This window comes from Plectropomus leopardus, chromosome 2 (assembly GCF_008729295.1).
Source record: "Plectropomus leopardus isolate mb chromosome 2, YSFRI_Pleo_2.0, whole genome shotgun sequence".
Classification (NCBI taxonomy): domain Eukaryota; kingdom Metazoa; phylum Chordata; class Actinopteri; order Perciformes; family Serranidae; genus Plectropomus; species Plectropomus leopardus.
Window position 1 is genome coordinate 27,810,593 of NC_056464.1, and position 15,681 is coordinate 27,826,273.

At 40.7% G+C, this 15,681-nt stretch overlaps 1 protein-coding gene across 3 annotated transcripts; it reads right to left on the reverse strand.

The window, feature by feature from the left end:
- Nucleotides 1-499: 499 nt before the first annotated feature.
- LOC121958312 (RNA-binding protein 6) lies at nucleotides 500-15,681 on the reverse strand. 3 transcript variants are annotated; one of them, XM_042507232.1, is made up of 23 exons: nucleotides 15,558-15,681; nucleotides 13,959-14,027; nucleotides 11,552-13,094; nucleotides 11,352-11,441; nucleotides 11,167-11,236; nucleotides 10,211-10,284; nucleotides 6,444-6,518; nucleotides 5,955-6,231; nucleotides 5,676-5,833; nucleotides 5,460-5,560; nucleotides 5,300-5,360; nucleotides 5,119-5,212; nucleotides 4,950-5,008; nucleotides 4,736-4,856; nucleotides 4,352-4,449; nucleotides 3,434-3,790; nucleotides 3,195-3,344; nucleotides 3,011-3,076; nucleotides 2,319-2,546; nucleotides 2,159-2,233; nucleotides 1,973-2,067; nucleotides 953-1,004; nucleotides 500-859 (listed from the first exon to the last, which is right to left on the reverse strand). In XM_042507232.1, the coding sequence occupies exons 2-23, from the start codon at nucleotides 14,009-14,011 to the stop codon at nucleotides 764-766; spliced, it is 3,993 nt and encodes a 1,330-aa protein (XP_042363166.1). In that variant the 5' UTR covers nucleotides 14,012-14,027; nucleotides 15,558-15,681; the 3' UTR covers nucleotides 500-763. The 3 variants fall into 3 exon arrangements, with proteins under 3 accessions (XP_042363166.1, XP_042363157.1, XP_042363149.1); XM_042507223.1 differs by having other exon boundaries at nucleotides 500-856; nucleotides 5,119-5,215; XM_042507215.1 differs by having other exon boundaries at nucleotides 5,119-5,215.

Genomic DNA, 15,681 nt, shown 5'->3' on the forward strand with positions numbered 1-15,681 from the left:
TCCATGTAAACAAGCACACGTACTTAGTCTCGTTTTTCCCACGTGTATGTTTAAATTTCCGGAAAAAAAACCCACCAAAACCAATGTTGATTGTTGGAGTAAATGACCAACCACGCATGGACTCTGACATTTTCATCCAATCGGGACACAGCCTTCACAACCCTTGCTGTTTGGCTCAGAGGGCTGAAAAACTTGGGTTTTTCTGGCGGATCAGAGTTGCAGAATTTGATGATGTACGCAAGCTCACTGCGGAGCCGCCGGATGTGCAAACAGGGCATATGTGATATCAACGGAAAGCTTAGTTTCTTCACTTTAAGTGACTTTATAAAGTATGTTGATAGGATTAGCGGTACAAAAGATATTAAACCTTTTATAAACGGTGGCTATTTTTATAGCCGCGGACAACTAAAAAAAAAAAAAAAAACCTACCATATTTAATAATTCTACATACAGGCCAAACATAAAACATGGACAAAAATATTCAAATCGACAGCATGAATAATATACACTTTTTATACAACATCAACTGTTAAGGGCATCAAATAATTCCTGATTTTACTCATTGTATCGCAACTCTAACCTTGTGATGTGATTTATACACATCATTTTTCATTTCAGTGTAGAAAAAAAATGTGTTTCTTTAATGTAATAATGTCTCAGGCAGAGAGACAGTAAAAACAGTCACGGGATTTCTCATGCTAAGGTGGGCAAGCATGTCATATTAATAATTCACATATCAAAGTGAGGATGTGTTCAGATGAGATCACTCGAGTTCCTTAAACCGTGCAAACATGGCCTTGCGTACTGCTTGTTTGTAGGTGGCATGGTTCCAAACGACGGGCTCTTTCTTTTTTCTCTGCTGGACAGAACACAAAGTGCAATGAGGGTTTTAATAAACTAACAAGAAACAGCACAAAAAAAAATTAACAGTGAAATAAAGCTTCACACTTACCGGGACAGGTTCAGCTCCTAAACCAGGTCTTTCACTGACTTTACTCGTCTCCCTGAGAATAGACAACAGACGATTAAGGCAAAGATGTCTTCAGTAAAAACCACTTGAATACTTTGTTGTTGTAATTTCAATAACAAATGTTACTTTGGTATTTTTCAGCCTGGATGCTGTTTTCCAATGTTTTGGGTGTCTAAGTGATTCATTGGAACAATTTCTGATATAGGTCCAGTATTTAGCCAGTGTGCTGTACAGTTGTATTGTAACATCATGTTCACATTGTCAGTTTATCCACTAAAAGAGCTTATTTTCACGACTGATTGGCTCAGGTTATTTCAAGTGTCTGACAACATTATGGAAAGGACTCCCTACGGAGGTCGACTTCTTTGTTTAAGAGTAAGATTCTTTTTTGTTTCATCAGAAACAGGCCTGAAATTGCCATCGCCAGCTTCACCAGATTCCATTTAAATTAAAAATAATATTGGTATGTATAGAGCCAGCATATTTTCACATCTCACTGAGTGAATTAAGGGTTTCTTTTAAACAAATTAGAGTTGGTGATTGTTGAAAGAGTGAAAAGATGAACCAACACTGCTTTTGTGAGCTTTATTTTGCTTCTGTCGACTCTGAATGAAGTATGTTGTACAATGATAAGATTACTGTTTATCTAAATGGAGTCTGGCAGTTACAATTTTAGGGCTGTTTATGTTTAAACAAAAAGGATCTCACACTTTACAAAAAGGTCTTTCTCTGTATGCATCATTTTCATAATGTCAAACACTTAAAATAATAAACTGAGGTTGTCAGAGGCAAAAGAAGCACTTTTAGAAGACCTACATGACACAGCGCTATTGCCCAAGTGGTTAAATTGCAGCCTGTTTCGTGGCTGCTGGCTGCAGCACTTTTGCTCAATACTGGACCAATTTGAAAAACTGATGTCTCCATTAGTCACTTAGACACAAAATCGTGGAAAAATAGGGTTCAGGTTGAAAATACCCAAAGTTACCCTTAAAGCACACAAACCTGGAGCTCCCAGCCCAGGTGTTATGATGCTGCTGCGGCTGTTGGTGTTTTCTTCTTTTCTGCTCAGGCGACCTGGTAGGTTCTCTGGCACTTAGCTGTGAACAACACATTCCACCTTTATTAATCAACCCAAAACCTGATAAGTCTTCTCAGCATATTTTCCCCAACCCATTGAATTTCACTTACTTCTTTTTCCTGGTTCTCAAGTGCCTCTAGCTCCTTCTTTGACCTCTTGATCTTTAGATGGATCTCCATATTTTGCTGTTGAGACAATTATTAAGTATTAGAGGCTGTATTTTTAAGATCACTGTCAACTTTTGTTCATACAGAGATTAATAAGTTGTACTTTGTGCAGGTCGGAGAGCTGCTGATGGCGGATCAGAGCGTCCTTGTTGGGGAACTGTCTCCGACACAGCAGGCAGGCCATCTTTTTCCAGTCTGTCAGCTTGCTGTCCTTGTCTTCAGGCTGGCCACCCTGACTGCTTTTAGCTGCATCCTCCTTATCTTCTTCCACCTCTTCATCACTGCCAGCTGCATAGTCCGATGCCAGCATTCCCAGGGAGCCCATTGGACGCTGGGGAAGTTAAACAGGCAAATGTTAAAAACAACAACATTTTTCCAGTTGCCAAATATCTTAGTGTGATCGCTTCATTTCTGGCATAATATTGTCATTGTGTGGAATGGAAGATGTGAGCACATCTCTAATGAGATCGACCACAAACCTTATCCCTGCACCCTCTAATCTGCAGCATTTCCTTTACTCACTGTCATCCAGTGTTTGAAGAAGTGTTTATCTTTACCAGGATCTAGTCTTAACTTTAAGGGTAAACTTTTAGAAAACCTCAATATTCTAAGAATTTTCTTAGAACTGTCATTAGTAGCAACATTTTGGACTATGAAGTTTTGTGAATACAGCCCCTGGTCTATCAACTTTTGCATTTCTTTTTTAAATTTAGTGCTCTGAACAAAGTTAACGGGTGAGTAAGAAAAGCCACACATCATAAGGTCACAAAATGTGGTTAAAATGAGGATTCTTACCTTTGACTTTTCATCTTTCTTAGGAGGAGCAAGGGGCTTCTTAAAAAGATCATCTGCACCTGATATCTAAGAATATAGACAAAGGACAGGGCCAAAAATGAGTATAAGATACAATAAATTAATACCTCCCTCCCTAAAAAGCAATGCACAGAATAGATGCGGTTGACGGAGGCGAGTTTCTCACCTTCCTCTCAAAGATGGCAAAACCAGCATCAGCTGACTTGGACTGCCTCCTTTCATCGTCCCCTCCGGTCTTCAGCAGCGGTGATGCAGAGCGGACGCTTTCCTTTTGTCGATTCTGAATCTTTGCCCAGCGCTCCATATCTTTCATGATCTGCAAGCAGCAGCAAATGTCTTAACAATCACCCCCTTAAACAACCGTGTTTCACATTTTGTGCACTGTTATTGTAATCAAAGTTCTACCTTGACAGCAGCAAGACTTCTTGGCTTTTCCTCTTTGTTATCCTTCTCTTTCTCCTTTTTAGCAGAGTCTTCCTCGTCTTTCTTTTCAGGAGCTGCTGAAGAAGTTTGGACAGGCTCCAGAGCAGAGGCAGCATCAGGAATGGGATCTTGGGCCAGAGCTGCTGCTGTGTTGGTAGACCCTGATACCTTCTTCATTTCCAAAGGAGCATCTGCTGCTGGGTTGGAAAGAATAGCCTGGTCTTCAGCAGTCATGGGCATAGGTTGAGTCGCTGCAGGGTTCCCTCCTGGAACTGGGATGTAGGTCTTTGATGTAGCATCCCAGTACAGGTAATCTTGGGTTTGAGCATTGTAGAAATACTACACACAAAACATTAGGGGAAAAAAGGAGGAATGAAAGCTTAATGAAAAGCACAACCAATCATTTAAGAATTATTTATGGTGGCTACAGGCTGTCTAGTTGGTGCATATGTAGCGGAAACTGCAGTTTATGTCCTCTCATTAAGATATCAGTCAAAACCCAGATTATTATGATAACACAGTGGCTTCTTTATAAGGATTTCGGTTAATATTTTCCTCTTCCATGCTGCAGGACATTTATAAGTCTTCAGACTGTGACACAGTTAAGGAACAGCTCTTTAGTGCCTTTGAAATTAAAAAAAGAGAGATTCATTCAGTGTTCATCTATAAATAAGATATCTAAAATTATATAGAAAGTGTACTGGTCAATAAATGTGCATATTATAGGACACAGTTACTTCTGTATAAATATGTTTTAGCTCTACATTATCTTATATTCTCTGGTTTGTTACTGACTGCAGTACATACCAAACATTACCAAACCTGTTTCCCCATAGTTACTTTTTTTCCTAATCATAGGCCAGAAGAAGCCAGGACCACTGTGCTATCTTGTATTCTCACCCTTGAGTTGGGGTCATAGTACAGGGTCGTCTCTGGGTCGTAGTAGAAGCCTGACGTCGAATCGTACAAGTAGTTGGTGATGTCTGGAACCTCAGGGCCTGGAAGAATTAGGACATGACATTTACATGACATTTATTCATGTTGCAGACGCTCTTGCCAAGAGCAATGTACAAATAAGGTAAAATCCAAGCCAGAATAGATCAAACAGTCTTCAAGAAGAAGTGCCTTGACATTCAGTTCAACAAATATTCTCTAAATACGTCACCATTTTATATCCGTGAAAGTGCAACACAGCTTTACTGGACTAATTTACTACAATGTGGGAACGATAGACACAACATTACTAATTCTTTTTTGGATTTTAATGCTTGATTTGTTTCTTACCATAGACATAGGGCTGTGATCCGTCTGCGGCAACTGCCATCCCAGCTGATTCTGTGGGCACATGGGGTCCACCAGCCTGGTACAATGGATCAACAGCTGGAGTCTCACCATAGCCAACTCCCTATAAGGCATTAAAGCAGGCATACAGGTTACTACTCAGATTTGAGACAAGATATCTATCTAAAAAGCTTTTGCTTTTCACTTTGTAACTAACCTGTACCATGCTGTGGTCTGATGACAGAGCAGGGTTTGTGCTGACTGTCGTCAAATCACCTGTTGGAAAGAAATGTGAGACTGCTTAGGACAGTTTGATGTTCATGCTTAGTAAGAATAAACAGTGTTTAGGGCACAATATACCAGAATGTGTGCTGCTTGAGTCTCACCTTGCATTATAGCAGAGGCACCAGCTGGTGGCTGTAGAGGTTGTAAGTACTGTGGAGGTTGAGGGTATTGCTGCTGCGGCTGCTGCTGCGGTGGCTGCTGCAGTACCAGGGGAAAAAACACAAGTCATCCACTTTTTAAAAAAATATTTTGTTATACAACACAATTAAGACTTCAACTTACCACCATCATGCTAGGCTCAGGTGGATACCCGAGGATGGAACTGTTTGGTTTATCGTCTTTCCTGACAGTGAAACAGACAGAAAATCATCAGGTCAAAATGAGATGATATTGGTCTCCTAGACATTGCCACTCTGAAAATCCTTGCAAAAGGCTGACTTACTTTTGGTTCTTCAGAGGTCTTGCAACCTCAGCATAAACTCTGACTCCATCAATATAAAGGGGTCTGGGTTTAGTGAGGAGCTCAACCAGGCGTGTCACTTGCTGCAAAAGAAGACACAATGCTAAGTGCTGGAAACTCACAGGGAAAAGCCGCAGTCACAAACTCTGATAAGACATGAAATTAACAGCAAACTCTGTGCATTTATATTTGAGGTACCTCGTGAGAGTCCATGTCAACAAAGCAGAAGCACTTGACTCCTGGCGGCTTGGCCTTGACTAGGCGAACGTTTCTTTCATCCAGATATGCAAAGGGATCCAAGGCTTTCAGAATCATACTGACTGTGGTGGTGGGCTTCACATTTTTTATAATCATGGCTGTAAAGTGACACAAGGAATGTGTTGTTTACCTGATTTGGTTACAATAGCACATACCAAATATATCCAAGGATTGTTATGTTATGCTGCAGAGAAAACCCAGAAGCTTCAGTCAACCTACTTTTGCTGTTTGTAAAGACGGAGAGAGGATGAGAGTGATTGCGGTTGGCCAAAGACTCTGCCTGCTGCTCCGTTTCTTGCTGTTGGAGCTGTTGGTCTACCTGCTGTTGCCAGGCCTCGGGAGTCAGGTCAGAGCTACGCTGCCACTGGTTGTGGGACAATGGGTCCATAGGGCCTTTTGGTTTGGATCCATTTAGATTAGTCTTTAATTGCTCTAAAGGCTCATCTTGTCTGGGCAACGGGGGCTCCTGGAGTTGAGGTACTTTGTGATCTGATTCCTAATTCAAAGAGAAAGGTGGAAGTAAGACTTCATTACTTAAACTAGAATGAAGCTTTGACCAAAAAATTCTAATCAGTTCATCACTTAGTCCAAGTGGAAAATTTTGCCAAATATGTAGACATTGCCTCAAGGTGTCCTTGAGATACTGCGTCTGAGAATGAGGCGGACGTAACATCACACTGATAGATACATTTCTTTTACTATACTCACATGAACACTTCTTTCACACTCATCTGGCTGAATGTACTTCATGGTTGTTGTTCTAGTGCCAACCTTTAGGGATCCCTGAAAAAAGAACACACAATCAATCAGCATCATATGACGTAGGTGACTAATATAAAATCAATGACACCCAACATGCACTGTGGCAAGTTTAGCCCTCTTCTTCACTGCCGAGGATAACACCGGCAAACACTTATGCTGGTGAGCAAAGCCCAGATCGAGGATCATGCTTCACACAGCCAGCTCGCCCCACACTATACTAAATAGTTTGAAGTTTAAAATTACATTAGGGTTGCAGCTAAATTATTTTCAGTATCAACTAATCTGCCGACTACTGAAAATTAGTAAAGTAATCATTTGGTCCTGAAAAAAAAAGGTAAAAGTGGCCATCACAGTTTCCTATGGCCCTGGGTAATATCTTCTAATTGCAGATATGCAGTTTACAACATCAAAATCCAAACAAAAGCAGCAAATCCACACAACTTAAAAGCAGAAACCAGGATATGTTTGGCATTGTTGCTTGAAGGTGCTGATATCTGTCCACAGCATAATCCAAACAACAGAACTTCATAGTGTCACATGAGAACCATGCTCTCAGTAGTTTAAGTGTACAAACCAAACTATGCCATTGTAAAAAAAAAAAACATTTCCAACTCTAGACTGCATTCAGATGAGAAATAAGCTGTTTGAAAGGGAAGCTCATGGCACATCTAAACATACTTAGCAAAATGGGTAGCACTGTGTTAAACATCCAATATTCCGATGTTGGGCGTGTATCTCAAGGCTGTCTTTAAATCCAGTGGTTGATTACAGAGACTACCTCATTCGCACCGAGGTAACCACTAAAACAATACATCGAGTCAAACCATAGAGCACAAAGCAAAAGCAAATCTTTACCACTCTGGATAGCTTCTAAGTGGCTCTTGCAACTGATATTAAAGTTACTGACCATGCATCTGTCTGCATCATATAGTTTTCATCCTGAGATACCACAAGCTGCAGAATGCCGGCCAAAAGCAACCAAATGCTCCAATAATAGCGACAGTAGGGCCAAACGATAAACTACACTGAGCTGATGGACTACTCTATAGTCTTCCAGACATCATCAAAGCACATGAATCCTGGCCAGTGTTGAAGACTTTGTCCATTGTGTCAAGAAGCAAACTAAATTCTCAAAAATGCTCAGAGCAATTAAAAGAAAGTAGAACTCATGGTGCTCAAAGTTCACTGATGATGAGTTCAACACCACCAAGAGGACATAGACTCACACAAGACTGAAAATGCCTTGAACTGGTGAAAGAATTTTGCCACATAAGGACTGCCGCAGACAGCTAAAGATGATAAGAAAAGAGTCTGCAGGCACACGGGCACCTTTGTAAGGCTGTAATGCTGATTGTGAAGAAAACAAAACTGTTAAATAGATAAAATGTAAAGTAGAAAAGCCAAAGAATCAGACAAATTTAAAGTTTGACTTGAAGGCGCTAAATGAAAAGTTAGGGGATCACCAAAGAGCACAAAGACCACAAATTTCTGGATCAAAACAAGAAGAGAAAGATTATCCATCCAACAGTTGTTGAGAAATTTCATCCTGAACCACAAATTCAACCTCATGGTGGTGCTAGAGGAAAACTCAGGGATCATCGAAGGCATTAAAATTCATCCTCTGGGAATCGTGGATGTCTGCATCGAAATATGTGGCTATCCATTGCGTAGATGTAGAGATACTTCACCAGATAAGTCAAGGGGATAACCAAAGTTGTTTCATCCTTCAGAAACCAAAAATGTCAACCTCATAAGAGCACCAGAGAAAAGTCAGGGGATTCCCAAAACCAGTAGGCTTCATCCTTCCAAGGAACACAGTTAGTTGTACAAAATGTCACTGCAATGCATCCAATAATTGATAGTTGACATATTTCAGTTTGCACCTAAGTGGTGGACCAGCCCACTCACAAAATGGCCTACAAAGTCATCCATAGAGCCACTGGCATAGCTAAAAAAAAACCAAAGGCAACGCAGACCCAGTAGTGATCACTACAATGCTTTACCTGTCCTAAAATTCTTATTTAAAAAACAAAACAAAAACATTTATTCTCATAAATGGTCATTTTCTCGCGATAAATCTAGCAAACGTTGTACTAACAGTTTAACCGTAACTGCATGGTTCTAAGCAATAAGGTCATGCTAAGACTAATTTCACCCTGTGTAAAAAAAGAACTGCAACCTTCTCAATTATTTGATTGCGGCCAGTCCGGCAACATAGCACGGGGGGTGGCACAATCAAGTCTGCTGGACCCCAGAGCAGCATCCTCCTGCAAGGTGCAGTGTTCGCTAGTCAATTCCGCACACATTCCTGGTAGATTACACTGAGATTCAACATACTACTTCAGCTGTTTACATTGCAAACATCATCAGTAAGGAACAAATACCTGCCCCCCCACACCGGTTTGGGGGGCAGTATTTTGGTCGGTTTGAAGGGGAGGTTGGTCTGAATGTTCACTAAGGCGCGCTCACTAAGGCATTGGTAAGTAAAGTGTTCAAATCTGCAGCTGCTTCCTTGACAACAAAAAACTTCTTTAATGGTAGAGCAAAGCAAAACGGAAACCAACGGAAACCAGACACAAAGACTTCAAAGTGCTCCAAGTGGTACAAATTCCTTCCATCTTCTTCGTTGCAAAGGCAAAATCACAACAAAGGACATGGTGGCTTCGCACAGTACTTTCATTGCCAATAATTAAGTCTTCCTATAATTATCATAAAATTAAAGATGCATAACCTCTCAACTGTTAGACAATCCCACGGAGGGACAGATGTTTTCCCCCAAACATCTGTATTTTCTGGTTAACTCCATTCCAGAGTTGTGCGCTTGGGGGTTGAAATTTGAAGACTTATGACCAGTAGAGCTGGTAAACAATGGGAGGGAAACCTAGTGTATGTATATACTGTATGTGTACATACTAAATTATTTAACATATTCTGTAAATCAGTGGTTACCAACTGGTGGGTTGCTGTCCAAAAGTGGGTTGCAGATCCATCCTGAATGGAACGCAAGTGACTCCAGAACGTGTCAAGTTCTTAAGAAACACACTTAATTTCGAATTTCTGGCACAGGGCTTTTACTTTGAAGTGCTATTTCTTGCTACTAAGCAACTATTTTATTGCCCTGTTTTGGAATTATCTGGCCAATTAACATTCTGTACCTTTGCAATGTTTTCATGCCACTGATCTTGAAAAAATAATATGTTTTTTTGGGTTGCAATGCTATTTTTTTTACTAAGTTTTAAGTATGTGCTTTGTTATGTATTGTGCTTTATTCTTGCTATATGTTTTATTTAACTGTGTTCTAGCCCGCATGTTGAATACATTTTGTGAAATTAAACTTGGATTAACTTGGAAACTTGGAAAATGGACAAACTCTGGACCCCGTTGCTGGACCAGTTGGGAACCACAATTCTAAATCTTTTGGGCGTTTAACAGGTAGCCCAACCTGACGTACAATTACGGCTTTGTGGATACGTACTTATGATTTAATTTATGTTTAATTTTAAATTTAATATTATTTAACTGTTGAGGGCTGAAATATCAGCATCTAAAAATGTCAAATAATGACACTCTGGTCTCCTTAACCAAAGTTAGCTCACTAAAAAGTAAAGCAACCCCTTCCCAGGTTCTCCCCCTCCCGTCTACTAAATGCCCTCTCCACCCCTCATAATCCTGATGGGAGAGACGGCCTTCGTAGAGTGACGAGGATGGGCCACCTTGTTGGACTCCATGAAGCGGACTGCATCCTCGAGGTTTAAAAACTCCACATAGGCCGTATCGTAGCTGTAACCTGGGGACAGCATTTGAAATACAGATGGGTTTTAGTTAGTCAATGCCAGTAATGACAGTCACCCACTAAAACACAAAGACAGCAGTTCGTGAATACATCGAGATCAGTGTGAGCGAATTCCTACACCTTTACTGACACATACCTTTTCAGGAAAACACACATTTTGTTTATGCTTTGCTCTATTCAGTCTTTTGATGTCATATCAGTCTGTGTCTCTTAAAGCTTGGCTTTACAAAGCCTTTCCGGGCAGATATTCCAAACCAGTGGCAGTGAACAACTACGTGGTGTGCACAGTGGAGACAGAAAGTTTACCAGTCATGTTTATATCACATCTATAGACACCTAATGTCTTTGTTCGATGAAGATTTTGATGTATTCATGCAAAATTTGCAGCCTTTGTGGCATAATAATCTTCAGAAAAAGGCTTGGCATCATCGATATCCATGTCTACAGCGATCCACTGTGGAAAAGTCTCTAAAGGAGATCAACGGGATGAAAAAAGCGCTAACAAAACAGTCTCCATTTCAGGTTTGCGGACACTCTTGTTTCAGTATGGATAAAGTGTCACAGCGACACATTCAGTGAGTCACTTGTCACAGATCTTTTGTAACTGACACCCTTCAAAGCTCCTAATACTGAAACCTTGGTAAGTCCTCTTAACCCTGCAAATGACCCGACATCCTCAGACATAAAAAAAAAGATGGCATAATAGGACTCCCATTCCTTCTTTTTTGAGCAAGTTCACACAGACCACCAACAACAAAAGCAACCAACGTGAAAAAGAAAGAATGCGGCGTTTCGAATGTCGTAAAAGCGAAATGTCGAGGGACATGTTAGCGATCGACTGCCCCAAACGGTTCCACAAAGAAACTTAATTCTTACCTGGCACCACATTTTTGATTTTCATCCCCTGCATTGGCACACCATCACGGACTGCAAAGGCACCAAGAATCTGCAAAAGAAAGGGTTAAAAACAAGTGAGTCATCCATGTAAACGAAAACAGACACAGTCTAAAAAAATTGTATAACTGTTGACACATTATGTTGATTTTCTGTTTGATTATTACCTGCTCCATTGTGGCTGTCTTTGGGATGCCAATTATGGATATTGTGTTGGAAACTTTGTCCTCCACTGATGCATTCCTGTAGTCCTGATCCTTTGACAGTAATTTTGATTTAAATTCGGGTTATGAAACATCAAAACGTTATGATAAATGCAAATAATTTCTTGAGAAATACACCAGCAACAAATTAAAAATGCACATACCTGAGAACCAGACTCACTAAATTTTGAGGGTGTGATTGGTTTAGACTCTTTGATGAGTTTCTCTGGTGCATGAAGTGCATCCCGCTTGTAGTCAAAAGCCCTCCCGGACCCTGTTCTGTAATCGATGTCCCTGTAGTCTTGGTCTCTCGCCTGTCCACTGCTACTGCTTTCGAAATCACGGTCCACCCCCATCTTAGCCCTGGCAGGTCCTTGATTGTGTGGGATATCTTTCAGCCCTTTAAAACAATCATTTGGCTCCTGAATCGCAGGTGAGGGCTGATTCTTCTCTTGATGGTAAGGAGGCCTGTCGTCACGATTTGATTTATTCTGGCTGTGCTTCGGGTTCCTTTCTCCAAGCCAATGTTTACTCTCATTTTCTCTCCCTAGAGGGCCAGTGAGGGGACCTATATCTGGGTGTGGATGGTCTTGTTGAGCTTTGCTGGCAATTGGTGGTAGATTCATAGCTGGAAAGCAATCATCACGTGGAAAGCTGACATCTTTGCCTGGGAAGTCAACAGATGGCCTGTCCCTTTCCTGAAATGGTGGTGGATCTCTGACATTCATGTCTCTGCCAAAATCCACAGGAAAGCTAGGTTTGGGTACACCTCCCATGCCTTTACCCATGTCTAAGTAAGGGTTCTTGTCCTTTCGACGGTTCTTCCATTCCTCTGCAAGAGTCATCTCCTCACCACTTCGATAATCCATAAGGGGGCTGCCACTTAGGTCTGGATATTCTCTTTCTCTGAGTGGGTCTTCTGCACCCATAAATTCTGATCTTGGTGGGCCAGCAACATCTGGAGGCATGTCTGGTCTTGCCCTGTCCACCAGAGGACCATCACTGTTTCCAAATCTTAAGGGTGATCGATCCCTACCTCTAAATTCAGCTGATGGACCAAGACGATTTCTGAAATCCATGTCAGAATCAAATCCCCCTCTTGTATTGAAAGGCGGTCCTCCTCTTCTGTCAGTGTCCATCATTCTCCTTTCACGTGGCGGTAAGTCCACATCATAGCCATCAGAGTCACCCATGCCCATTGGGGGCCTGTCCCGCATGTCCCTAAATCCATCATTTCGTTCCATTCGGTCCATGGGAAACTCTCTTCTTCCATCCATATTTGGATGGTTGTACGGTGGCATGTCAAAGTGAAATGACTCTCTGTCCCTCATGTCCATAAATCTGCTGTTTGGTTCCCGTGGTGGCATACCCCTCCCCCCCATGTCTACTGAGTTCCTTCCTGGTCCCGGGAAGCCAGGAGAATTCATTAGTTTGTCTCTGATGGAAACATCATAGTGCCTTCTAAGACTGAAGTCTGGCTCTTCTCCAGGTCGGCAAAAATCTCTCTGGTCTCTACCTCGCATATCACGCGGGTCCATATCACGTCCCCTCATTGGTGGCCCATCCATCCTTCTCATGTCCATAGGTGGCAGATCTAGAGGTCTTGGGCCCATATGACCCATTGGACCCATGTTCATCCCATCTCTACCTCTATAATCAGGCATGGGACGATCTCTGCCGCCAAACATTTCTCCACGATGATCACCACTGGAATATACATCAACATGTTAGGCTACTGATTTGTTTGAAACGCACATATCCGATGAAGATAGCTTACAACAAAGTGTAATAGACAGGAAAAATTGAGTTCAATTTCAAAATTGCTTAGCCAATCACCATAAAGTCTTACAGAAGGGGTGGACAAACGGGTAATAGATATTGTGAGCCTAAAGAAATGTGTCTGGTATCAGAGATCTTGTCATAAAGTGAATAAGATAACATAAGCTAAAACCTTGATTAACCCCAAATGGGGAAATTTGATTAAAAACAAATGGAGGGAGCAGTCGAATGCAGACTTGCGAGAAAATGCTTTATGCCAAATATGTACATAAATACAGGCACTCTATGGTTTAAAAATGTCATGCATCAGCATATGGGCCTGTAGAATAGAATAGAATTACTTTATTAATCCTGTGAGGGAAATTGTTTTGTTACAGTAGCAAATAAGAGAGCAGCATCTGAATAAAATAGTTGTTAAAAATGTGAAATAATGCAAATATACATACAAAGGAAGGCACTTAACATAGAATAAAATAGAGAATAAAATAAAATAACAATAACAAGAAAGATATGTACAGTATATACTGAGAACAAACAAACAAAAAAGTCAAAAAGATTAAAAAAAAAAACAATAAAAAAGAAAAAATGTACAAATAGGTGTGCAAAAAGTGAAGATGTAACATATAGTATTATGTTAGTACATATACTGTAATACCAGATATTAACCATACTGAAAACCCCTAACAAACAGCATTAGACACAAAGTGCAGTTACTTAAAAATATTTTTATTTCTTACTATCAAGTTGAAATTCTTTTAAATCAATGCCTATGACTGAATGACGCTTTTTTACCGAAAGGGTGGTCCTCCTCGTGGTCCTTGCCCTGGTCCTGGTCCATCCCACATGTTTGTGTCTTAGTATCTAAAAGCAAAATTGAAGGTTTGTATGATTTTATTAGGGTAGATGAATGCACCACTGGCATGGGCAGGTATATCCAATAATGTACTAATTAACAAACACTTAGTATTGGTGTTTTTAAGCATATTATTTATTAATATGGCAAATACAATTAAGCTTTTGGTTGCATACTACAATACTAAAATAAATTGCTTTTTCAGTCCACTTGATACATTTTGCAGCAATAAAAATGATTAAATAGGGATTACTAGACCAAAGACTTTTTAAAAATCTTATCAGACAAACTGATTCTGACAAACATTTCCTTTTGGGAAATAATTTGCAGATGAAACACATGTAAGAAATATATGTTGCAATTAATTGTATTGTAATTCTCAGCACATGTCATATTTCCTTTTCATTTATTTTAATCATTAGGGCAGTACACATTAATCTACATTTCTGTAAATGTTCCAGTGTTCGCCATCAAGCTAATTTTCAACTGTAGTCCTTTGGCAAGATGTTTTGAAACCTATGAAGTGATAAAATTCGCATAACAAGGGCAACAGGACATCACTAAAACAGCAACAGCTACAACAGGAACTCCCAAGACAGAACACAAGCCATGCGAAGCAACATTAAACAGCACACCACCAGCACAAAACAACATAAAGCATTTTAGCAAAAAATAGCCATGCACTTAAAATCAAGTTGTGATTTACGTATTGCGATAATATTGTATTGATGGGGCCTTTGGGGACTGCCACCCCTAAGAAATGGACTTTGACCGCACGGTGCGAAAATAGAGTGATCAGAAATCCATGAGCCCATGGCCACATAAAATTAAATCTGTACAGCATACCACACCCTGTGACCAGATAATAAAAAGCTCCCGGACTAAAGACAACAAAACATCCTCAAGAAGAACAACAGAGGTATGATCTATCTTTAAGGCCCAATAGACATGCAATAATGCCGTATGTACCCTTACAGGGTGGAACAACGTAAAATCACAACATAGACAATCAGGATGACGAATGATACAAATACAGGCGAACTGAGGACAAATTCAAAAGTTATCTTTTGTATGTTGTTGGGTCTAATTTCGGTGCTACAGTGATGATACTTAAAAGACGGCTGTATACGTCAATCCGAGAGCTAACAACACTGGGTGGTGTGATTGCTAATGCTAGCCCACTGAAGAGTAGCCAGCTGCTTACTGCTATCACTAGGCCCCCCAAATCTACGCCACAACATAAACAAACGGCGTGGATGTTAGAGTGCAATAAACAACCTAAAATAAGGAAACTAGCGCTTTGTGACGACAATGTTAGCGTGACTAAAGTAGCGAGCGGAAGCCTTGTAACAAACGCTAGCCCAGCGAAGACCATTCACAGGGTGACGCTATCTGAGCTAACTTGGCTAATCTGCGTTAGCTTGCGGCTGAGCGGCAGCATCCTTGACACACACAACACTCCAGCGGCTGTAACGTTAACATGCATTTAACTGTTATCTCGTTCAGTTTTATATTGTTTATTCATATATAACACCCACCTTGCTAGCTCTTTGAGCTCTGTGTCGATATTGCGGAGGTTTGTCGCCCAGGTCGTCGATGGTTTTAACCGACGGACTGGTAACAAATGGAGACAGACGTCCTATTTCTTCTTCTGCAGTTGCT

Excerpts from the sequence above, each read along its gene's own strand:
- LOC121958312 (XM_042507215.1), bottom strand. The coding sequence starts at position 14,011 with ATGTGGGATGGACCAGGACCAGGGCAAGGACCACGAGGAGGACCACCC. Across the intron at positions 13,095-13,958 it reads CGAGGAGGACCACCCTTTCG|TGGTGATCATCGTGGAGAAA; the intron begins GTAAAAAAGCGT and ends TGTATATTCCAG. Across the intron at positions 4,857-4,949 it reads CAGACCACAGCATGGTACAG|GGAGTTGGCTATGGTGAGAC; the intron begins GTTAGTTACAAA and ends AATGCCTTATAG.